Source organism: Arvicanthis niloticus, chromosome 3 (genome assembly GCF_011762505.2).
Source record: "Arvicanthis niloticus isolate mArvNil1 chromosome 3, mArvNil1.pat.X, whole genome shotgun sequence".
Classification (NCBI taxonomy): Eukaryota; Metazoa; Chordata; class Mammalia; order Rodentia; family Muridae; genus Arvicanthis; species Arvicanthis niloticus.
The window spans coordinates 102,039,847-102,064,847 of record NC_047660.1 but is presented as its reverse complement, the minus strand read 5'-3'; the positions used below and the strand labels follow the sequence as shown (position 1 = coordinate 102,064,847).

Genomic DNA, 25,001 nt, shown 5'->3' with positions numbered 1-25,001 from the left:
GTGCTGTATTCAAGCCTGGTGACTGGAGATGAAGGGTGTGAGCTCTATTGTAATTCTCATCCATCTAACCCTTAAGCATCAGATGTAGTAACTCCTAGTCTTGCTTCTGTCCCAGGCTCGATCTCACAGTATCTTCAACAATGGGGTCCAGATAAAGTTAGGGAGATGATGGTGGTGGTGGTGGTGGTGGTGGTGGTGGTGGTGGTGGTGGTGGTGGTGGTAGTGGGCTCACAGTGCTGGGCAGATCTTATAGCTGGAATGACTTTCTGTTCTGTTCCATAAGCTTTTGAAGGGTCTGACATGAGCTTATGTGAGAGGCAAGAAACCAGAATTGAGAAAGTAAAGAGATCTAGATAGAACATGGGAAGAGAAGGGAGAGGAAAAGAATGCCATCGGTTGTATGTGTCTGTGGGGATAGGTGGCTTGCTACTGTAGAAGGACCCTGTGAACATAGAAACATTTCTAGCCATCAAAATAGGTTCCCAGTCATAGAACACTGAAACCTGCTTCTCGTCCTTTAATTCTAGTTCTTAGAAGAAGGTTTCTTTGATTTATGCTTGCCTAGAAAGCAGCCTTTCAGGATGGTATTCACAAAGACTTTTAATATCTGCTGAAGAGACCTCAGGGTCTCAGCCATTGCATGCTATGATGTCAGTAGTCTCTGTCTCTTGCCTAACCCCTGTCCTGTCACAGTGAAGATTTGCAAAGTTTATAGGAGCCAATATGCCTATGTACAAGTGGTTGGATTGTTTCATATTAATGTTACTCACACACACCTTTCTCAGTGTTCATTGTCCAGTATTTTTTTTTCTTAGCTTTTATTGTCCTGAATTTCTTTATCTTTTTTTGCAGTGGGTACAGTGGAAATACTTTATTTTATAAATATAAGTTTTATGTTGCATTTTCTTAACCTAAATGGGGTGTGCGCTGTGAACCTTAGCTGAATCGAAATGTTTGATAAGTACTGTAGGAACAACTTTAATCTGATTTTTTATTTTAAGTATATTGTGTTCCCCCATTTTTAGAAAGTTCTTTCAGCCAGGTTGGAAGACACAAATAAATGCCAGTTGAGAAAGCCCCAGGGTACCTGAAGCTTCCTTCTCAGCAGTCCTTAAACACTGTAAATCTTAATGCAGGTGGGGAAAGAAAGATTTTTGAAAATGGGCTGTGTTGGAAAAGCTAGAGGGAAAATAATTTCTTATATTTTTCACAAATTTTGTTCTGTATTTAGGTATAACTGAAGTTAATATAAGACACCAAAAGTTTCACATCAGAAAACTTGAGCTTTTCATGGCCGACTTAACAGGCTAACACTTGGTTCACTATTCAAAACACTGTTTGGAATGTCTTTATGTGAGAGCCACTCATGTTTCATTAGCACAGAATGTCCCTGGGTTTTGGTTTAGGGTCTTAGAAGATGACTGTGAGTCCAGTCCTGTGGGTCTGGAGCACAGAGTAGATCCTCACTTGTGGATTCTCAGTCCTCCTGCAGAGGGCACAGTGCAAACAGTGCACTTTTCTACAGCGTGACTCACTTGTTCACTGTCTCAAAGTCTTTTTTTGTCCTCACAAGGTGTGTGACTTTTCTCCTTAGCCTGTGGTCTCTCCTCTACTCCAGTTTGAGCTGTGACTTTAACTAGAACTTGTGGCAACCTTCTATGGATAGGAAAACAGTAGAAGTGTCCTGTTCTCTTTAATGCTAGGAAACTCGTATTACAAATTGGATATTATTCTCTTACAATTTTGAGAGTTTTTTTTTTTTTTAATTACAACTGTATTTTTATAAAAGAAATAGTTACTTGGGAAGTTTTTCTTTAACTGTATCAGCTGTAATGTACATAACTGTCTAGGTGTTAGCCAGTGTGTCTTTGCTAATATGTAAAACCCAGCCAGGATCTAGTCCAGCAGTTCTTAACCTGTAGGTCATGACCCCTTTTGGGTGTTGAATATCAGATATTCTGTGTATCAGATATTTACATTATGATTCATAGCAGTAGCAAAATTGCAGTTATGAGGTAACAACAAAATAATGTTATGGTTGGGTATCACCATCACATAAGGAACTGTATTAAAGGGCTGCAGCATTGAGAAGGCTGAGGACCGCTGGACCAGGGAAGGCAGCTTGAGATGGAATGGTTCTGGAGTAAACAGTTGCGTGACGTCCATCGCCTGAGAGCTCTGAGAATGAAATACACACCCCAAAGTTATAAGGTTTAATTTTTAAAATTAAAGTGAGTTTAACACTGCATTTGTTTTAGGGCTCGATGATAGTCCCTGAAATGGAAAAATAAATAAAAAAAATCAGTTTTGGTTCCTTTATAAAACTGTGGAAAAGCATATAGAGAACAGATAGTGAGTTGACATTTTATCTTAGATTTTACACAATGAGCAAAGTTGCCCCCTATAGGTTTGGCACTCCACAGTTCATGTCAGTGCCTCACATCAGCACCTCATGTGGGCTGCGTCTGTCATATAGAATGCATTAATAAAAATGGGTTGAGGGTCCCACTCCACTACAGTCATGACCAAGGGAAGCTCACCCATCTGCACCAAAACAAAACTAGAAGCTAGGGTTAAGAGCCAAGGCACAGGCCAGAGAAGATGCCTCAGTGGGAAGTAAGTTTGACGCAGAGTCCTGTTCTCTGAGTTCAGTTCCTAGAAGCCAAGTGTTGGAATGAGAGAGCCAGCTCCTGCAAGTTGGCAGCTCAATCAGGTGCACAGGTGCACACACAAAGTAAGTAAATAATATGTTTTTAAGCCAAGAGTAGTGGCACCTGCCCTTCAAGTAGTCTAAGTTATTTAAAAAACATTTAATTTTAGAAACTTCTATTTTTTTTTTTTTTTTTTTTTTTTATCTTTTAAAGTTTGTTTTATCCTTCACTGGATTTTTTTTTTCAAAGTGTAGTATGGAGCCTAGGATCCTATACACGCTGAGCATGTGCATGTACCTCTGAGTTACACCAGGTTCCTCAGGAGGCAGCACCTGGAGGCTCTAGTCCAGCCCCAGACAGAAGACAGAGGAAAGCCTCAGGCTACAAGGTATAGCTGCACCAATCTGTCCTTTATTGTTTGGAGAACTTTTGTGAATTGATGACATTAAATTTTGGCGTGTATTTCAAGTTAATTTATAACTAGAATAAGCATTGAAATAAAAACAGACTTTTCTAAACAGTAGCCTAGTATGTAAAGACATTAGGAAAACTGGAAGAGGGCTAACATCTGTTTTGAGGTTTTATCTGTTTCTTTTTCTCTTCTCTTCTCTTCTCTTCTCTTCTCTTCTCTTCTCTTCTCTTCTCTTCTCTTCTCTTCTCTCTCTCTCTCTCTCTCTCTCTCTCTCTCTGGTTTGGTTTTTGAAGACAGGGTTTCTCTGTGCAGTTCTGTCTGTCCTGGAACTCACTCTGTAAACCAGGCTGGCCTCAAACTCAGAAATCTATCTGCCTCCTAAGTGCTGGGACTAAAGGCGTGCGCCACCACTGTCTGGCTTAGCTCTTTATAATAACCCTTGAGTTGCTGATTCTACTCTCTAGTTGTAGGGCAGGTAACATACGGTTTTAGAAGAATTTAGCTTTTGAGAAGGGTGCTCTGTCTTCCCTTTTCCTCTCAGATCTTCCCTCCTTTCCCATTCTTTTTCCTTCCTCCTTTAGTTCCCTCCTGTGAAATCTTCCTTCTCTTCCCCTTCTTTCTATACAAGTGACTGATTTTTTTTTTTTTTTTCAACGTAGGGCTTTTGGAATAAGACCCCACTGGGTAAGGTTAGAAAGGCAAGAAGTTGTAACATCATTAGGCTTGTGAATAGATTCTTACATTTTGACTTTGTAAGTAAAGCAGGGATATCTAAAATTAATGACCAGTAAATAAATTGCCTGTGTACCTCCGGAATTTGGTCAATATGCAGTCAGAGTGCTATATAAACTTGTTCTCATTTTCCTTACTGTTCACAAGCCTTCACTGAGATGCATCCACACATTGCATGCTGCGTTAGGGACACAGAGCAGGAAAGATTAGGGCCTGGCTGTGTTGGAGCCTCAGGCCAGGGAAGGAATGGAGAATACATGGAAAAAACAAAACCAAAAACCTCTAACTGTTCTGTATAAACTTCATAGTGTTTTGAAGAAAAACAAACTAATTCTTTTTTTACAAAAGATGCCAGTTTTTCTTGGAAGTTCTAAAAAAGGGGCCTAAATCTAGTTTTATTGCTCATTTTACAAATGAGAACACTTGAATCTACAGACTTGTGAGAGCTTCTTCTATTGACACACAGCAGATAGTGTGACTGGGGTAGAACACACTTCTCTACTGGCTCTTAATTCGGTCCCCAGGGGCAGGTGACAGGAACATGCCATAAGATGTTCCTGCCATGTTCTTGTACTGGTCTGCTTTTCCTTCTCTCTGTTAAATGATAGGTTATTAAGTATTTTCATCTAGTATAAAAGACCTTTCAGTCACTCATTTAGCATATTGATTAAGATGACAAGTCTCTTCAGGAGAGATTGCTCACCAATTAGGAGTGCTTGCTGTTCTTGTAGAGGGCCCTGAGTTCAGTTCCCAGCACCCATCTCAGACAGCTCACAAACTCCAGTAACAGTCACATGTGTGTCCACACATATCTCAGTGTAGACTTGAAATAACTGGTCTGTGAAACTTAAGTTGAAAAACAGTTCTCATTTTTCTCTCAAAAACAATCTCTGAAATAACAGAAATTACACTTGAAAATCTTGTCAGAAATTATCTGCTTTCATAAATACTGGACTTCACTTAAATCCCTTTGCAATCCACAGAGGATCAGATGCCTTCCTCTGGCTTCTACAGGCACTGGGCATGCAGGTTGTGTGCAGACAGAACATCAGCACACGATGGATGGATGATGGATGGATGGATGGATGGATGGGCAGATGGGTAGACAGATGGATTAATAAATAAATTCACATTGTATATGCAGGTACTAGGCATGCAGGTGGTGCACAAAGTACACAAGACATACGTACACACACACATATACACACACATTTATAGTGTATAAGTTAAAATTTGTGGGAAAGTAGACTGCTTTACTTTTTTGTTGTTTGACTTTGCTTTATTTTTGGACATGGGCTCATGCAGCCAGGGCTGGCCTCAGATTTGCTCTGTGGCAGGACATCTGGTCCTCTTGCCTCTTCCTTCTCTTGTTTATTTTTATATATTTACTTACATTTTAGGGTCAGGGTCTTCCTCTAGCTCAGACTGGCCTGGAACTCAGGAGTCTGCCTGCTTCTCTCTTTAGAGTGCTGGCATTAAAGGCTCCGCTCTTATTCTTACCAACTGAATAGTTGACAAAAAGCTGCAGCCACTAGGGCTCACTTGTCCTTCCTTCTCTCTACTTTACAAAAGAGCTTTTCCAGTGCTGAGCTGGCATGCCAGCCTGTGCGTGCATGTATACGAAGAGTTTCATATGAAAAGTCCACATCCGGCCTTTAGCTCACAACCATACCACTTCCCTTTGACCAGTCCTCTAAAGCAGGCCTCTTAACATTTCTCACTTATAGAACCCCTTTCTCTGTTTTTAAAAATAGAACCATGGGGTGTATATATAGGTGTATAAATAGGCATAAAATTAAATGTTTACTGAGAATAAATCATACATTTAAAGCATTTTTCTGACATACATATAATTTTTGACCATTTCCTAAAGACAACGCAAGCCTAAATACTAATGAGATGGATGCGTTGGCTCATTTTTAGATGAAGAATTATATCTTCACTGAGTTTTCAATCCTGCAGGACAGAGCATAGACAGATACTTCTGTTTTATCAACATCATTGAAAAAACCCCTCTTACAAATATGTAATACAAAGTGGCAGAAGTATATTTAAGAAATTGTCAGAAATTCCTTCCTGATCCCAAGCTAACATTCATTAAACAGTTTTTATTTTTATCTTATTTATTTTACTATTTTTATTTATTTTATTTTTTATGAAATGCAGGTTAGCCATTCAACACCAGCTTTTAAAATTTAACATTGCATAAAAGAGAACACAGAAAGTTGCCACAGGGAAGATTTTGAGTGGATCTTAGAGGAATGGGTACAAAAATACAGTATGAAATTCTTGAAGAAATAATAAATATTTTTAAAACTCAAAAATTATGCCACATTACAATTCATAGATGTATTAATTTGATGCTTATATGCTAAGGAATGATTGGAAAAGATGAAAAGCTTTTTTCCTACACAGAACTTTCTGTGAACAAGAAACCGTAGCTCATGCCATAAGGTAGTCTCAGAGTCCCAGCTAAGGTGTGTGAGGCAGTTTTAATTGGTATTGTGTGCGTGTCTGCATGCACAGTACAAAGTGCACACATTGTGTGCTCCAGGCAAAGGCTTCAGCGAAGGCTGCCAATGTCTGAAATATCTTGGATACATTATGTGTTTGAATTTGAGTTAGGATCCAGTCACTGTGTGTTTGGAAACCCTTTACCATAACCTCATATTCAGTTACTCAACTCCATGGGCATCGTGAAGCATAACCTTGCATTTGCAGTCCTGGTTTTTAGAGCCTCTTACTGCTTGTCCATGAGCAGGCTCTAGCATCTTAGCACTTTTTGAGTGTTTGAATTATGCCATAGATGTTAAATGATTACCAGGCTCCTGACTCCAAACACTAGCCCAGGTAAAGCTTCTGCCTCTAGCAGTGGGGGCTGTCTTGTTTAAACAAGGTTCAGGATATAGAGAGTTGAGTCTGGCCTTTACCAGTTAATAGCTAAGTGGCTGTGGGTAGGTTAAGGTTACTTATCTGAAGGCACCCTCTGATTCTTGGATGCAAAATGGGGTAAAATTCTTCCCAGAGTAGTATTTTAAAGAACCTTCTGTGGCTTTGCTTTATCTAAAATCTTTCTGACTCTTTAAAGGCCTTGCATGATTTGGCCTCATCTATCTACCCAGCAGTCAAACTTCTTTTTTTGTCTAGCACAGAACTCACCAGATCATAAAGTCTAAGTGGGTAATTTGTTGAACTATTGTAATATAACATATAAGAACGTATTTTATACTTGCTGATCTGGGCCTTGCAGTCTTGTGTGGAAAGTCCACTGAACTCACCTGCAGAGCCATGTCTGTGGCTGCCGTTTGCCTTAAAGTGAAGGCTGGTTTTAGCTGGTATCATTGTGGTGGAGCCTAAGGACAGAGGCTTGTGCTCATAGCGGCAGCTCTGGCTGGCTAGAGATGAACATTCTGTCCCCTCTTCAGGTTTCTGGGGACTGGGGACTCATGCTACAGCAGCTGCTGCTCAAGGGCTGGTAGCCACACCTCCTGACAGATGTCTTGCCAAGAGAGTCTTGAGTGTTCTAATTTTATCACTTTAGCGGTGTCTTGCCTGGTAGCCCTCGCTCAAGTGGTCATTGTCAGCAAGAACACCCACTAACAGAACATCACAGTGGCAACTTGTTGATGATGCACTTAGTTAACTACTGGGAGAGGTAGGTATGCAGGAGAGAAACTGCAGTGTAGTGACCGTCCAACGAGTATGCTCACCATGCTTGTATAGGTCTTAGACTTGTGAGCCCTGGCACTTTAAAGAACAACCCAACCTAGGTGCCAAAGAAAATCTTTTGAAGTAATTCTGTTCCTAACAATTAACTTTCTCTTTATAAGCCACAAGCTAATGTGCATGAAGCTGTCTGGTATGTGTAAGGCCTGATGTCCATGTCAGGTGGCTCCCACAGTCACTCTCCACTCTTACTGTCTGAGCCTGAATTGTGTGATGTTAGCTAATCGGCCAGCATGCCCTGGAGAGAGTCGCCCGTCTCAGCCCACATTGCTAGGACTATTTGTGTACACTATCAGTCTGGCTTCATGAATGCTGGCCATTGAACCCCAGGCTGCACACACGGGAAGCACTTCATTCTCTGAGCTGTCTCCCTGGCATGTTATCTGTGGGGAGTATTTTGTTTTGTTTGAGACTAGCTCCTCTGTCTCTTGGTTTATAACTCAGGCTGTCTTTCAACTTCCAGAACTTTGCCTGTGGTTACAGGAGTGCAGCACCACATCCAATGTAAGGGTTTTTCTTACCACTCTGTGACCTCCATGCCTCCCTCTGTTTATCCCTTATGGAACATTTTCCCTGTTAGGTAGGTGTTTGTTTGTTTATTTGTTTGTTTGTTTGTTTTTTCTTGAACCTTCTTTTTGTACTTTAATGTTTTAGAGCACCACTGACTTTCCCTGGAGTTTTTGAAATCTGTGCATTTACTTTTAATTTCCAGAAGGAAAAAAAATATTTTTGTCTTGAAATTTCCTTTTCTCTACAATTTTGGTTTCCTGTTGCTGGCTGCCCTCTAGTTTTGCTCATTGAATTATATTTTAGAGAGGCACCACACTCCCAGGTTGCCTATGCAGATGTGACACCTGTAGTGAGAGCTAGACTGCCCTCTGGGAGCTTAGTGGTGAAGGAAAGTGGGGTGAAGGAAACTGGCACAGCACCTCTATCCTCATCCATATCAATGACTCTGGTGTTGAGTCCTTCTGTTGGTTTTTCCCCCATCTCTAGGAAATACAGACAGTTGCCAGTCGAGCAAGTAAACTACCTTAGTGCAAATATAGCAATTCAAAACCATGTGCACATTTAGTAACTTGGGTGGTTTGGCTCAGTCTCCTCCTGCTCAGGGTCTCTTAAGCCTGCAGTCCAGAGCTGGCTGTCACGTGTCCTCTTTAGGATCCCTTCCAGGCTTAAACAGTCTCTAGCCAAATCCGGTTCCTTGCAACTCTGAGACTGAGGCTCCAAGCATATAGTAGCCACTTGTAATTCTCTGGCCTCTGTGGGAAGTTTGTATCATAGCAAGGTTAGCAGGTGACTGCTGTCTGTCAGTAAAGACAAAGCCTGTGTAAGTTAAGCACAGCCTAGTCTCTGTGGTGTGGTTTCAGCTAGAAGGAAGTTGAAACAACTCTTCTTAGAACTCCACCTGTCACAGAGGCTCTTGTGACTTCCCTTAGTACTTGAAGCAGACATTGTCCTGCAGTGCTCCCAGCCTCCAGAGTCACCACACTTCCTGGGAGACTATGGTGACGGATGCCCTTGAGCCTAATTTGCATCTTGTCAACCCTTTGCCATTTGTCACCTGCTTTCTAATTTCCTAGCCTGTTGCTGTTGGCTTCCTGTCCAGTATCTTTTTAAAAGCCCTTACTGCAGTGCTGGTGGAAGAATATTCACTATACCATCTTTTATTTTATCTGCTCCCTTTAAGGAAGAGAAAAAAAATTCCTCACATGCTTTGTTTTTATATCCCTTTACTCTTTAATTTTGGTTTGTTCAGGCATGTCTTTGGGTCCCTTAACCCCACTGTGTATCTTAAAGCCAACTCCTTACCTTGAGTTGTGAGTAACTGTCTCCTTTCTATCAAACTTTTATTAGTTTTTTCTTTGCTTTTGCGCCTTTTCTATGAACTTAGATGGAATACTTAGCTACCTAAGCCATTAGTTCTCTGAAAATACGCTTCATGTAAAATTGAAAATTCAGAGTCAAGCTTGGTGACATATACTTTGCTCCTAGTACTCAGGAGACAGACTCTATGAGTCCAAGTCCAACCTAGTCTAAATATAAGAAGCAAGTTCTAGGCCAGCCATGTATACAAAGGCCTTGTCTCAAAAATAAAATGGGAAGGTCATAGAATAAGACATTTTTGTTAGTCAGGACCCTGCTTTGTAATCTTTTAGTATTAGATAGTAAATGGCTGTCATTTAAAGAAGTAAATGTTAACCTGGGCCCCTGTAAAATGTTCCATGGCAGTGTCTCACACTAGGGCCTCCAGAGGTGCTGTAGCACCTAGCTTTGTGTTAATGCTCATCTCTATAGATAGCTGTGTACCGACAACAGGATGGGGTCACTGAAGCCAGAGAGTCGTTGGAAAGAAGCAGCGAGATGCAAGCCCAGGCCTGACTTTTACAGGGCATTTCCACACTCATCATTCTCTCATTCTGCCTCTATCTCTACAGGCTATTGAAGCCAAGACAGATGCAAGATGACACTTCTGTGCAGTAAATATTTCCATGTTTGTGGATTCAGCTTGGGTGGAGTAGGAGGGAACAAAAAGCTGCAGGCTTATCTTCTCGGGCTGCTACAGCAACGGTCATATTGTACCTCAGGCAAGGACCACCTATTCATAGTTCAGTCTAGGTCATTCCAGTGGCTGTCAGACTCCAGTACCCAGCTATACGCTGGAATGGAACAGAGGGGAGTGGCCTTACTCTTAGCTTCATCTGAGACCTCCTGACTCTGTGCTGGGGAAAGTAGGCATTGTATCCTCCTTTGAGCTTGGAGATGGGGCTGGAATTGTGCTTATTTCTTGTTCTCTTTCCAATGTGCCCGTAATATTTGAACCATTACTTGAGCCTTCAAGTGCTTCTGATTTTTACTGAAGGTGGGATTCTTCACTCTCAGACTGCCACTTTAGTATAGAAACCCCTCTCCTCCACACAAAGCTCTCTGTGCAACAACTTTATTTTCAATTATTGCATTTCTGCAAATAAAATACATTTTAATTGCTTTGTCTGTGTCTTGTCTGTCTGTCTGTCTATATTGTGTGCAGGTGTACGTGTGTGTCAGTCTCTCTTCCCAGATGAGTATCCACTTTGTATATCAAGACAGAATCTCTCTCTTGAACCCAGAGCTCTTTGATTGAGCTAGTATAGCTTACTAGCTTGCCTAAGGATCCTTGCCTCTACCTCTTACGTGGGCTTACAGGGCCTGGCCTTGAATGGGCACTAGGGATCTGAACTCCAGTTCTCATGCTTGCATGACAAGTGCTTTACCAACTGAGTCATTTCTCCAGCCCTCAATTCATTTTTATTTAAAAAAATTTTGTAACACCATTTAGTAGATCACAAAATATCCTATGGTTAATCCTAATATGAAATTGCTTAAGCAGAGTGGGAAAAGCACACATGTGATAAGCAATATTAGGGGTAAGACCGAAAGCCAGGTAGGTAACCATTGGACTCTTGCTAGGTATGGGAGAGACTATCATTGTAGGCAGAAAGCTAGAACTGCTAAGCCCAAGATGACTGCCTGGCCGCACAGAAACATAACTTTAAAGAAAGCCTGGGTAGCAGAACCAGTAGTACGGGCCAGTAAGATGCCTCTGCCTTCATGTTTCTTATACACACACACACACACACACACACACACACACACACACACACAGATTTAACTCTGTATAATTCTACAGGTTCTTAGCTTTAAAATATATTTTGGTTTTATACTTACACAGCAGCAGTGATGTATACTACCATCCGTGTCTTCTTTTCCATAGGACTTCTTTCTGCAGGGAGGATCTCTAACCCACATCAGCAGCTCCTTTCACCCTTGGCCTCCTGCCCTAGTAACACAAGTCCTGCTTCCTGTATCTCTAGCCCCAGTCATGCCTCCCCACCCCCCACCCCCCCCCACCCGTCCTTGCTTGCTCCTATCCTTAGCAAGGGAACCTTGACTCCTCAGCTCTATCCCAACCAGCTCCATCAGTCACAGTCCTGACTCATACATCTTCCAGCAAGATGCAGCCTGATGAGAGTACCATCCTCCCCTCTACACACCCTCATCAGTCCCTAGGAGTATCCCAGATCTGTTGGTCAGCCCCGTCTACACTACCACTAACCCCTAGGCTTAAAGCAGGATGCACAGGGTACATAGCATCCAAGCCTGCTATGTCTACCTGACTTCATGCCACCCATACCATATCCAATCTTCAGACCCAACTTGTCTTCCATGTCTTAACAGGCCATTTCTGATGAGGAACTAACAAAAGCAGTATACATGCCCAAGTTTCACTATAAATACAAATAATGAATTTGGAATAAATGTCCAAGCAATGCCTAGGAAAACAAAATAAGGCTAGAAAAAAATGATTGAGACAATCCAGGATTTGAAAGGCAAATTCAGTAAGAAGGTAGGAAGGCCCCTCGTGCGCAGCACACGTCCTTTCTACTTAGCAAGACCCTGCATATCTTGGGCCAGGGTCTCAGTTTGACTGTTAATCCCAGTACCCTGTCCAAGGCCCAAATATATTCGCAAACTCCAGACTTGGAGCAGGACTCACATCCTGTGTGCCCAACACTTGTGTCCTTCTGGTTTCATTCCACATAAGTAGTAGCCAACCTCTAGAGACATTGTGGCCTCCACATCCTATGTCCTGCCCCAACCTGAAGGGGATAATTCTTTCTGAGAATTGTTAGCCTTTTCACTCACCTCAGCCTGGCTTCCAATACTATCAACTAGATCTCTGCCTTTTTCTTCATGTGATAGTCCTCTCTCTCTCTCTCTCTCTCTCTCTCTCTCTCTCTCTCTCTCTCTCTCTCTCTCTCTCTCTGTGTGTGTGTGTGTGTGTGTGTGTCCATCCATGTGTGCCTATAATTTTAAGTTCTCTTTTATAAGAATATCACTTTTTATGGATTGAGGGCCTACCTTGTCTAGAAGGATTTCATTCTAATCAATTATATCAGCAATGATGCTATTTCTAAATAAAGTTACAGGACTGGGTACTGGGATTTAGGACTTCAAGTCACAAATTTTTTCAGAGTCATAATTCAACCCATAACACATACATGGGTGGGGCTAGAGGCGGAACCCAGTACCTCACTCATGCTGGCTATTCATTGCTGTGCTGTAGATACCCCATCTGTGTGTGTGGGGGGTGCACACATGCAGTGTATTTATGTATTTTAAGTTTATTCTTCTCTCATACATTACACCTTGACTTCAGCCTCCCCTATCTCCACTCTTCCCAGTAAACCCTCCCCCCCATTTCCTATCTCCTTCAGATCCACTGCTTCTTTGTTTCTCTTCAGAAAAGAACAGGAATCCCAGGGATCTAAATCAAATTTGGCATAACAAGTTACAATAAGACTAGACACAAACCCTTATATTTGGGATGAACAAGGCAAGCCAGTAGGAAAAAGGGGCTTCAGGAGCAGGCAAAAGAGTCTGAGACACCACTTCCCACTGTTGGGAGTCCCACAGAAACACCAAGCTACACAACCACAACCATATACACAGAAGACGTAGCTCAGACCTATACAGGGTCCGTGGTTGCTGCTTCAGTCTCTGTGAGCCCCTATGAGCCCCGCTTAGTTGATTCAGTGGGCCATGTTCTCCTGGTGTCCTTGGCCCCTCCGGCTCCTACAGTGCTTCCTCCTCCTCTTCTGCGTGGTTCTCCCTGGTGTTTGGCTGTGGGTCTCTGCATCTGCTCCCATCAGTTGCAGGATGAAACTTCACTTATGACAATTGGGCTAGATGCTTATCTGGAGCTCTGGCAGCAGGCATGGCCTCTGGGCGAACAGAGGGCCTTCCTGTGGTCCAGAAACATCCATACGTGGATATCCTTGTTTTTAATATGGCTGTAATGTTACATTTCCTGATGTGTAGAGTTTGGTAAAGGTCAAAATAATTCAATGTTAAAAAATACATTCTTGAAACTTACCTGTTTTTCTAAAAACTTAGGATACTATTCTGCCTTTGTTTTAGATTAGTAATTAACTTAGCATCAGTTAACAATTTGGCTCATTTGGTGTTTGGACATTTGAGCAGAGAAGATCACTCTCTTGGTGGATGGTCTCCCCTCTGGCTTTTAGATCCTTGCTATTGCTGTTGTCTGGAGTTGGTTATTGTTGTTGCTGCTGCTGCTGCTGCTGCTGCTGCTGCTGCTGCTGCTGCTGCTGCTGCTGCTGCTGCTGCTGTTTTAAGCTGATTTGGAGTAAGCTTGCCTTTGATTTGCCTTGTTGTAGCATTTGAGTTGGACATCAGCTCCCTGACAGTGGAATAGGAGGAAACAGAGTAATAGGATGTGAACTGAGAGGTAGAACTCTTGATGTAAATGTAGGGAGGAACTTTTACTTTTCCTTGTTTTTAAAATGGCCGCTTTTGTCTTCTGTTTAATGTGACCACTGAGCCACAGGAGACTTTTGAACCATTTTAATGGTTCAGACATGGTCAGGTTTTAAGGACCACTGGGTAGAGGTGCTTGCAGCCATACTTTGTGAACTGGCGTTCAATTCCTAGGACCTACGTAGTACAGGGAGAGAGCCAACATCTACAAATTATCCTTTGATTTCCACATATACAGACAGAAGTAAATGTAATTTTAAAATCATTTAAAATGAAAATGAGAGCAGTTATAACCATGCTTGGCATACTGCACCTGCCTCTTCTCTGGGGAAAAATCTGAAAGGGAGTGCATAGTGGTTCCTGGTCTTCTCCTTGGGTAACTTCTTCTCTGGGGAGAAGTCTGAAAGGGAGTGCATAGTGGTTCCTGGTCTCCTCCTCGGGTAACCAGGTGTTGTGGTATACCACTGGAAGGGGAAGTCAGGAACTGGGGGTCCGAGGTCTACCTTTCCCCTAGAGGCATCTGTGTGCCAGGCAGAGAGAGGAGCAAGGGCCTAAGAGTATCGGAGGGGCTGGAGGGGAGAAAGCCTTCCTCAGGAATCTTATATCCTGCCCGTCAGTTGAAGGCCTTCCCCAAGGGGGTTCTTAATGAAACAGCTCTCTGAGATGCTCCTTGCTTGGTCATACTGGTTTGTTTGATGGTAGTTGTAAATGCACACACTTTGTTCAGGGTGAACCAGGGATTAAATGCCCTTTGGTAGAAGGAATACCCAAAAGGAAACTTATTGGCTGCAGGCTTAAGACTATCTAGATACCTCACTAATATGAAGCATAATTTCAGGTGTTACTTTATGTGACTGACTGCCCATGGTTCTCTCAGTAGAGTATCCAGAGCAGGTTACATGTTTCAGAGCAGGTGCAGAGGCAGGTAGGGAATGGCTCCATATTTGCCATTCTCAATTCTGAGAACCCCAGGGTTTTAGCTCATTCAGCCTTACCAGTTCTTATGCCTGACTGGCAACATAGTCCCACATACCCTACACATCCTATAGATTACTTTAGAGTCTTGCCCATGATGTCGTACTGTAGTAGTAACCAGTTAATCCTATTCAAATCTACCTCCGTAGTGGCAGCTGTGCCCCTTGCTACCTGCCCCAATGTTCTGGGTTCCCAAATCTCTGTTTCTCTGTCTCTGTCTCCCTCCCTCTTCCCCTCTTCCCCTCTTCCCCTCTTCCCCTCTTTCCCTCTTTCCCTCTTTCCCTCTCTCCCTCTCTCTCACTCTCCCCCCCCCCCCACAGATGAGTGATGACTGATTGATTGATTGATTTGTAAATCCTCCCCCCAGTCTGAAATCTGTCTGGGACTAGGCATTTCAGATAAGTCATTGAGTCACTACTGAAGACCTATTTGGGCCTAAGAAACAGGAATGTGTCTTCCCTCAGATTCAAGCTGCCTACTCTGTGGAACAAGATGGAACAGTGAGTGGTGGTGAGTGGCCCTCTGACATGTGGAACCTCAGCACTGCTCCTCAGACAGAGCACACTTACTCAGAGGGACCCAAGATGTTTGCTTTTTTTTCACCACTTTATTAGTAGATGATGGATCCTATCTCTTCACCTCTTGTTTAAATTGTCAGTGTGGAAATATGTTCTAGAAGGAATGCATGGTCATTGCTCTCTAAGTTAATAACTCACGCCTGGATAAACATCCTTCCTTTTAGCTCCCAAGTATAGCCACTCTCCCAAGTGTAGCCGCTGTTGAAAGTCTGGCTGCATTGTGTTGCTCCTAAAGATGAAGTTGTTTGTGTACTGCTGTAGATCTAACCTTGTTTGTTTTTGTTTTCTTAAATTAATGCATTTTTATGTGCATTTTTCCTGTTTATTTTGCTTACCTCATCTCATTTACAAGCCACATTTTTATACATACACACGACTATGCGATTGTCTCCTAGCCATAATTTAATTTAGGGAGATGGTCAGTAAAGTGCTCATCTTTACTGTCTTCTAAAAAAAGAAAGAAAGAAAATTGCCTTTCCAATATAGAAAAGGTTACTGTGTTGTTAATTTACATCTCTATATGACTAGTTAGGATTGAGAATTTATTAGCTATGTAGGTCTCCCATCTTGAACAATGCCTATGCGTGCTTTCTATTGTTACTAAGTTTTAATAGTTGTTAATGCTGTGTACTGCAAATATTTTTTTTTTATCCTTCTTAGTTTGGTTTCTGTTGCCGTGATAAGACCAATAGCAACTTGGGGGAAAAAAGGTTTATTTCAGTTTACAAGTTACAGTCTATCCTTGAGGAAAACCAAGGCTTGGAGCAGAAATCATGGAGGAACACTATCTACTGGCTTTCCCCCTCTCATACAGATGAGGCCAGCCTGCCCAGGAGTGTACCACTCACAGTTGGCTGGGACCCTCTGCATCTAATAGCAATCAAGAAAATGTCCCAGAGACTTGGCTGCAGTGGAGGTAATTCCTCAACTGAGTTTCCAGTTCCCAGGTGTGTTAGATGACAACTGCTTACTAACTATGACACTTTCCCGCCACCACTTTTCCCTCCACTTTGTGTTCATTGTCCTTTTGTGTATCTTTAACATCCATTTATGGCAAATAAATGGCATCCATAATGGCAAATCCATTTTGGTTGAAGGAGCTACCAGCTGTTTATTGTCAAATAACAAAACTCCTGAACAGCCACTGATTATTGTAACTTTTCTTTGACTTGGAGTCTGACTAGGACAGGGTTCACGTGGGCTCTAGTAACACTTAGGGGCTGGCTAAATTCTTTGTGCAGTTTTCTACTCCTATTTCTGGGATAGGAAGAAGATAGCTACAGCTGACACATGTATGCTATCTAGGTGGTTCCCGGCCTCAGCATGGCCAGCCTTCTGTAGGAGGTGGTGAGTGTCCAAGACACATAAAAAGGCATTGCCCATGTAGCAGAGGGCATTATCTCCCTGTTAGCATATTCATTATTTGTATTTCGTGTATGAGTATTTACCTGCATGTGTATGTGTGCAAGGAATCCCCTGATGCTGGAATTACAGGCAACTGTCTCAGTGTAGATAAAGGGAATGGAGCCTGGGTCCTTTGCACGAGAAGCTAGTAAGTACTCTTAGGCACTGAACCATCTCTCCAGCCTGTATGTTTCTTTTTAGAGAAAGAAACAAAAAGAGTCAATTTGGCTGGGAAGTCATACTTCATAAGCTTTTATATAAATTTCACCAGCTATATTAAAAAGCAGTTGGAGAATTTTCAAAGAATGCAGTTGTTAAGAAGGCACCTTTGAATGATCAGTCTGGGTACAACAGCTCTAGGACAGTGACGGCTGTTGCCTAGGCTGAGATGAGAAAAGCTGTCATGGGTTAAGATGAGAGGGGCTTCTCCCATACCCCAAACTGTGAAACTGCCGAGTTGCATTTCTTCTAGATCCTAGTGTCTGTTGTTGCCTCCTTTTTGTCTTTGTGTTTCGTTTTTTGCTTTAAAAGTCTCACTATGTATTCCTATCTGGCCTGGACCTTGCTATGAAGAACAGGTTGGGCTCAGACTCATGGAGATCTGATTGCCTCTGTCTCCTAGGTGCTGGTATTAAACCTGTGTGCCACCATGCTGGGGTCTGAACAAAGGACCTTGGAAATGTTTGGTAGAATGCTCTACCTCTGAGCTTTATCCTGAATCTTTGGTTTTTGAGATCAGACTCACTTTATAGCTCAGACTGGCCTAAATTTGAGATGGATGGTCATGTCTGCCTATATTTTGAGTGCTGGAATTACAGTTGTCACCAGCATGTTTGATGCTCACTTATTATAGCTAATTTCACTAATGTTTAAAATTATTTACTTAGTGGGTTCTACAGTGTTTTGGTTACAGGCTGACAAGAGCTAGACTTGATGGCACATATACTGGATTCTCAGGCCAGCCTGAACTATACAGCAATATCATGTCTCAAGCCAAAGAAACCATTCTTAAAAGCTGGGGCTATGTGGTATCATGGTAGAGTGACCAAGTCCCAGAGTCCAGTCGCTAGAACCACCAAAACAAAAATCCCTTTATACCTTTAGACCATCCCATTAGACCCAGTAATGTGATTGTATGGCTAATATTTATGGAGTTTTGGTCTACTGTAAATTGAAACAAACATTAAACTAATTTTAAACTAACAATATAAACAGCATTCCAAATGAGAATAGCTATTTTCCAAAATTAAAAACCTTAGAGGAATGGTGCTATTTTCCATATCTGCGAGTTTGCTTTAATGTCTAGCATAATAGAGCACAGCTGGGGTTTCATCTGCTCAGCCCTCTCCAGCACAGCTGCAACCACTGGAAAAGCCCTTTGCATCCGTGAGAAACCTTGAGTTTATGGGTTTCTTGAAGGGGCTGGTAGGAGCTCCACTTGGCCTTTCTCTCCCTGGCCATAAAAACCAGCTTTCTCTGAAAGCATGTCTGTTCTCCGAAGAAATCCTCATGAGTCCTGGATTGAGGGTATTCCATGCACTGGATCTTCATGTGCAGGTTGGAGGGGAAGGCAAGAAAGTTCCAGGCCCGACTGGAAAGTATGCAAGAGTTCTGAAATCCCCCCATAAGCAGTAAGTTTCATATAGATGAAATTTTTAGAGCAACAGGGGGCTACAAAAGCACTTAAAATTGTTACTACTACTAATAAAAATCTTACCAAACAATAAAAACCAGTTTCACATCAACAGTAAGTGACCAAAACATTACTATGACCTGGTCCAAACATTTCCAGCCTCTGGCTCATCTCCCATTTGCACTCTGGGATTGGCAGCACTTGCAGCGTGGAAGCTGCTTGGGCAGTAGGAAAGAACAAAGGGTTTGTGACTCAGCCCACAGAACTATGTAAATTGGTAAATTCCTTTGTGAGAAGTTGAGTAGTCTTTCGAAGCTTTCCATGTGGTAGTATTGCCTTTAGGGTTCAGCACTGCCTAAAAGTTCAATTTGTTTTGTGGTCAGAAAGTTTGAATGAGTTAGGGAGACTTAGGGCTTAGTAAGGAGCTCATAGGCAGAGAGTCCTAAGTTCAAATCCCCACATTCCCTGTGTTGGGAATCAGAGACAGATTGATCCCTGACCTTGCTGGGTAGCCAGCCTGCCACTAAAGGTGGACACAATAGAGGAAGACACCCAGCGTCCACTACACATGTACACTGAAAATGTCTGAATAAAGCTGGGCATGGTGCCACACACCTGCAACCCCAGCACTGGGAGGCTGGAGCAGCAGGATGACCCGGGGTTCCAGACAATCCTGGACTGCATAATAAAACCCTTTCCCAAAACAGGAAACATATGAACAAGACCCCTGCTCCCCCAGCTGCCTCCCACTTAATCCACAATACGATATAGATAAACTTCTATCCTAAATAGTTCAGTTAGACTTTCTAAGAAGATGGTCTTACAGTTCTAACTGTACAGAACACCACTGTACTACCAGACCAGAAATAAAAGCATATTGCTTATTTCAGTTTTCGTTTTAAAATCTGATGAGACCAGTGAGATGAATTACCTGGTAATAGTTCTTGTTGCCAAGCCTGACAGCCTGAGCTCTATTCCTGAAAGCCACTTTTTGGAAGGAGAGAAGCAACTCCTGAAGGTTGTCCTCTGACCCCCCCCCCCCCCACACACACACTGATTAACTCATGTCTTTATTCAAGTATTGAATGTAAATTTCCAGATGCGTTAGATTGTCATTGCTATGCATTACAGAGTATATGTAGTAAACTGCAGTTGAAGAATTAGTCAGATAATAGAAAAAGTGATGTCATTGTTTCACCTGATTTGAATACTGCTCTATCATCCCAAAGAGTGGTGCATTTTTTTTGACCTTTAGATTAAGTATTGTTAAACACTAGTTTGGTAGGACTGCAGTATGTGTGGGAGGAAATTATCACTCTCCAGAGACAACATAAGACAGATAACTGGAATCATACCTGTGTAATTGCCCAATTAGATTTGTTTTCTTCCTTCTTGCAATATATTGCAAAATCTCAAGATTTTACAGCATCTGTAGGTGACAAGTCAGCCATCTGCTTTATAAAAAGTTACATTAAAAATTCCTGTGTATTGCCAGGCGGTGGTGGCGCACGCCTTTAATCCCAGCACTTGGGAGGCAGAGGCAGGCAGATTTCTGAGTTCGAGGCTAGCCTGGTCTACAGAGTGAGTTCCAGGACAACCAGAGCTACACAGAGAAACCCTGTCTCGAAAAAACAAAAAAAAAAAAAACAAAAAAAAAAAAAAAAAATCCTGTGTATTAGAAGGTGGAGGCAGGAGGAGTCTAAGGTCAGCCTAATTACACATAAGATACGTTTTAAATTTCTTGGATGAGCCAGAGAGCTGGGCCAGGGCTGCTCTTCCAGAAGACCTAGGTTCAATTCCTGGTACCCACATGACAGCTCAGCACTATTTTTAACTCCAGTTCTCAGGGATCTGCTGCCCTCTTCAGAGCTCTGCAGGCACTGAATGCATGTGGTGCACGCATACCTATCTATACACATAAAAATAACAAAGTTTGTTTGTTTGAATTCCTTAGTGAAGGCTAAGGTGTGATTCTGATGCAGAGTTCTTGCTTAGCTACCACGAGGAAATGTGAGAGCCCCAGAATTTGGACCCATTTGAGATTCTCCCCACTCCCCTCCTTCCCTTCTCCCTCTCGCTCCCCCCACTCGCTGTCTCTGGCGCCCCTCTCCCCTGCCTGTTCCGGGCCACTTGCTCCAGCCCAAAGTCCACTGTAGCTGTCTTCAGACACCCATATGAGGGCATCAGATCTCATTACAGATGGTGTGTGAGCCACCATGTGGTTGCTGGAATTTGAACTCATGACCTCCAGAAGAGCAGTCCGTGCTCTCAACTGTTGAGCCATCTTACCAGCCCCTCATTTGAGATTCTTTTACTTCCTGTTGGACACTCCCTATTGGAGAGTGGAGTGTTGGTGTAGTAAGAATTAGGAATTTGTAGGGATGCCATTCTTGACTGGGTACTTAGGCCAGTTTCCTTCCCTTTAGTGAGGAAGATCCAATTCCTTGGGCCCACTCTGTACCAGTAAAGATATCTAGATTCCCTGGACACCCGTGATATCTGTGGTGTGGGAGCCAGGTCTTTCTTCTAGAACCTGCTTAGGTTTGTCTGTGGTCCACATGTTCTTTCCAAGGGTTGGTGACCTCACTACATCCCAGCATCTTCATCTCCTCTTCTTGTATAGACTTTTACACAGATGCTTACTAAAACATGTCGCTCCCCTTAGTCTCTTACATCAGACTTACTGCAGTTTGGCTTTCTGCTTCAGCTTCTCTCATACTGAGGTTATAGACATGGACCACCACATCACTAGGTATGCTGAGTGGGTAGGCCTTATGAAGAGGGCAGTGTTGGATCTACCCTCTGCAACCAGCATAGCTGAAAATAGTCTCTGAGTTCCCTAGCAAAAGAAGACAAGATAAGAAATGAATTTTGGGGCCTGGTGTAGTAATGCAGGCCTTTAGTCCCAGCAGGTAGAGGCAGGCAGAGCTATGTGAGTTTGATGTGATCCTGATCTAGTGAGTTCCAGGACAGCCTGGGAACTGTCTGGAGGTGGGAAAGGAAAGTAAAAGAAAGAGATTTTTGAATAATGTTTGTCAGGAAATAGACAATTGTGGACTGGATTTTGCCATCTAACAGAACTCAGTACTGCCAGGATTGATCTTACTGCAGAGTTAGAGGTGAGGGCGGAGAGAGATACAATAAAATGATAATTAAAAGCCAAACACTAGGGAACAGATGATGTGTATTGCCAGTTACTGTCCTCTCTAGCTGGCCTTTAAACTTGAGTGTACTGAGTGTACTCAAGAATCACTTAGGGATCTAGTTAGAAAGTGAGTGGATGGGCTCTAGGGTAGAGTCTAGTGTGTGCATTTCTAACAAAATCCCAAGGGATGGTGATGTTTGCTTAGGGACCACACTGACAGCCCAAATCCAACACTAATAATAGCCATATGTATTTCTTTTTCTATAGCAGGCACAGAGCAGTAAAACAATGATAGCTGTTACTATAACCACTTCCTTTCTAAGCTTGACCTTGAACATGCTCTCCAAGGCAGGGCTTCCCAGCCTCGGCACTGCTGGGATCTGCAGCTGAAGTAATTATGTGTTCTGCTGTGTCAAGTGCACGTCAGGGTGCTTAGTGCATTCCTGACCTATACCTGCCAGGGACTAGCAGTACCCTCCTTCCCAGGTGTACCAATCCAGAAGCGACTTCAACGCTGGTGAAGGTTTGAGGTTAGCCTCTGGCCAGTTGGCAGTCCTCACAACCTCTTGCTCCCAAGCGGTACTGAGTCTTTACTTTTATGGATGGAGTAGCAATCAGATCATGAATGCCAGAAATTGCCTGGGCTGTTTTGAAACATTGTTAGCTTACTTGGACATCAGGCCTTCTCCCTACTCTCACACACTGCTGATGTCTACCTGCCTGCTTCTAGCTCAGCTTTCACGGTCCTTTTTTCAATCCTAGGGCCTCAAGTGTTTTTCTTAAACAGATAACTAAGTCTTCTGAATTATACCTAAAATAACTGGGCATTGTTCTTTAAGTTATAATGTCGGGTGTGGTGGCTCATGACTTTAATCCCAGCACTCTGGGGGTAGAGGTAGATGGATCTCCAAGTTCAAGGAGAGACTGATCCACATGTGTATGGAAAGTTGGTTCTGTCCACCATGAAGGTTCTGTGGATTGAACTCAGGTCATCAGGCTTGGCAGCAGGTGCCTTTATCTGTTAAACCATCTTGCCAACCTGACAAGGAGTAATTTTAGGTGGCAGCTTAGAATAGTGTTGATTGAACTTTAAAGGGCTTAACTTTTCCTCTGTCAGTTTGGGATGAGACATCCAAGACCTGAGTACTAGCAGTTTTAGTGCAGTAAGGAATCGTTTCCAGATAGCTGTCTTGTTGCACCATCCTCAGTGGCAGGTAAGAAGTCAATGTTCTGGTGGTGAGGTCTGTTTTAGGACACTAAGCTCATACATAATAACGTCTGCCTTTTTGACCTAACTGTCCCCAAGGACCCAACCTCCCTCCTAGTGACCACCCCACTGGAGTTTAAGCAGGGGGATGCAAACAGGCTAACTTTTGATAATTGAGAACCCATTCTGTTCTCAGTAAATGAAGCAGTAAAGGTAACATATTTTTACCAGAGGAGTCTACTATAGGAGAGGGCTGGATAAGATATTGTTGGAGGCTGGAGAGAGAGCTCAACAGTTAAGAGCACCTGATTCTCTTCCAGTCAGTTTCCAGCATCTGTGTTCAAGCAGCTTGCAACCACATGTCACTCCAGCTCCAGGGATCTCACGCCTTCTTCTCATTTCTAACACACACACACACACAGAGGGAGAAGGACAAGGAGGAAAGGGAGAGAGAAATACATACATAGAAATAAATCATTTTTTAGTCTTTCCCTGTACCCCACCTTACGATTACAAAGAAAGTATTACTACTCTCTAGGTCTTAGATTGGAGGGTAAACTTTTACCGCTGTTGCTAAGGTACTTGAATACAGAGCACTTTGGAAGCCAATGCAATGTTTTAGAAGGATAATGTAGCCAAACGAGGGTACAACCAAGTATATTTAACAGTAGGGTTTGATTAATGGCTAATAAGTTAGTGTTTAGTTAAACACCAAAGTGAAAACTGATTACATACTTGACATTCCCCTCTCACTCATTAATTTTTATAAGGTAAGAAGTATAGTCACCAACTTAGAATTACCCATGACCTAGCATTTTTGGGAGCTGAGTGACTTACAGGACAGTCTGAGCTACTCTATCTCAGGGGACCAGAAGTGGAGGAGGAGTGTGTGTGTGTGTGTGTGTGTGTGTGTGTGTGTGTGTGTGTTCATTGTGTGCATGTGGAGGTTGGAAGTCAATGTTGTATGTCTTTATGTCAGTGTGGAGTTTACCAGCCCCACCAGGGTCCAAACTCTGCCAAGCACTTTAGTTAGGACACAGATTCTTGTTACTTAAAAGGTTACAAGAAATGATGTGCTAATGAGAAACTTGTCACTGAGTGAGACATGATCACTCCTGGGTATGTTTGAGGAGGAGGTTTTATTGTAGATAAAGGGGAGAACAGGCAGAGACATCTGGGAGAGTCCAGACTGAACCTAGCTAGCAGACTAGGTTCATTGGAGCTATTGGGGATGGGGAGGAAGAGAAGAAGGGGTTGGAGCAAGCCAGCCATGAGAGAAAACAGAGGTCAAGGGTACCGGGTGGACCAAGAGATCCATAGCCAAAATAGCTGAGCAGTACAATGAAGAGAAGATGTCGGGAAAGAGAAGCTGAAGCCCTGCCCCTGGGAGGGAGGGGTAGGCCTGGGTGAGAAGTGCTGGGAGAAGCGACAGGTACTGAGACTTGTCCTGAGTTTCTTTGACTCGCAATAGTCAGCAGCTTAGCTTCTGAGACACGACTCTTTAATTGATGTTTACCTTACCTTTGAGAGTTGAGAGCTGTAGCTAGTATGTTTAGAATGGACCTGGTGTTTTTCTATCATGGCTCACTTGATTGGTGGACAATGACTTTATACCACATTCTTTATGAAGAGAACCTAGACATTAAACCAAAAGGATGAGGGGAGGGTTTTTTTCCTTTTCTGATACAATGTCACCATGTCTTTATCTGCTTGTGTATTATTTCACAGCGCTGGTCCCAAAGGTGACAACATCTATGAGTGGAGATCAACCATTCTGGGGCCTCCAGGGTCTGTGTATGAAGGTGGAGTATTCTTCCTCGACATCACTTTTACACCAGAGTATCCCTTTAAGCCTCCAAAGGTAAGGAATCTCCTATGTCTTCTCCCATTAACTGTTCCTTGAGAGAGAGATCAAGTTTTCAATGTAATCACAAAGCTAGATTCTTCCTGTGTGTGCTGCTGTCCTGTTGACACCTCCTTACCCATGTTAGTAAGAGCTGTATATGTTGTGGTACAGTCTAGATCTGCCGTGTGGCTTGGAAGCCCAGCTTCTTGCTGTGCAGTGTTTGCTAGTTTTAAGTGGATGTGATGACTCTTGATTGGGTTGGCTCCTCACCTGGCAATAGGCATTTCTAGGGGTAAGCGCTTAAAACCTTGTCGAGCTTGTTAGATTTGATGCACACTCCGAAGCAGTGAATTACTTCCAGCTAACACAAG

At 42.8% G+C, this 25,001-nt stretch overlaps 1 protein-coding gene across 1 annotated transcript in view; it reads left to right on the top strand.

Annotated features, from left to right (window-relative positions):
* Ube2e1 (ubiquitin conjugating enzyme E2 E1) overlaps window positions 1-25,001 on the top strand; it is a 50,185-nt gene that overhangs the window by 23,052 nt on the left and 2,132 nt on the right. Inside the window, exon 4 of the mRNA XM_034499050.2 lies at window positions 24,513-24,645. Within this exon, the coding sequence (XP_034354941.1) occupies window positions 24,513-24,645 (133 nt within the window). The remainder of the gene's footprint in view (window positions 1-24,512; window positions 24,646-25,001) is intronic.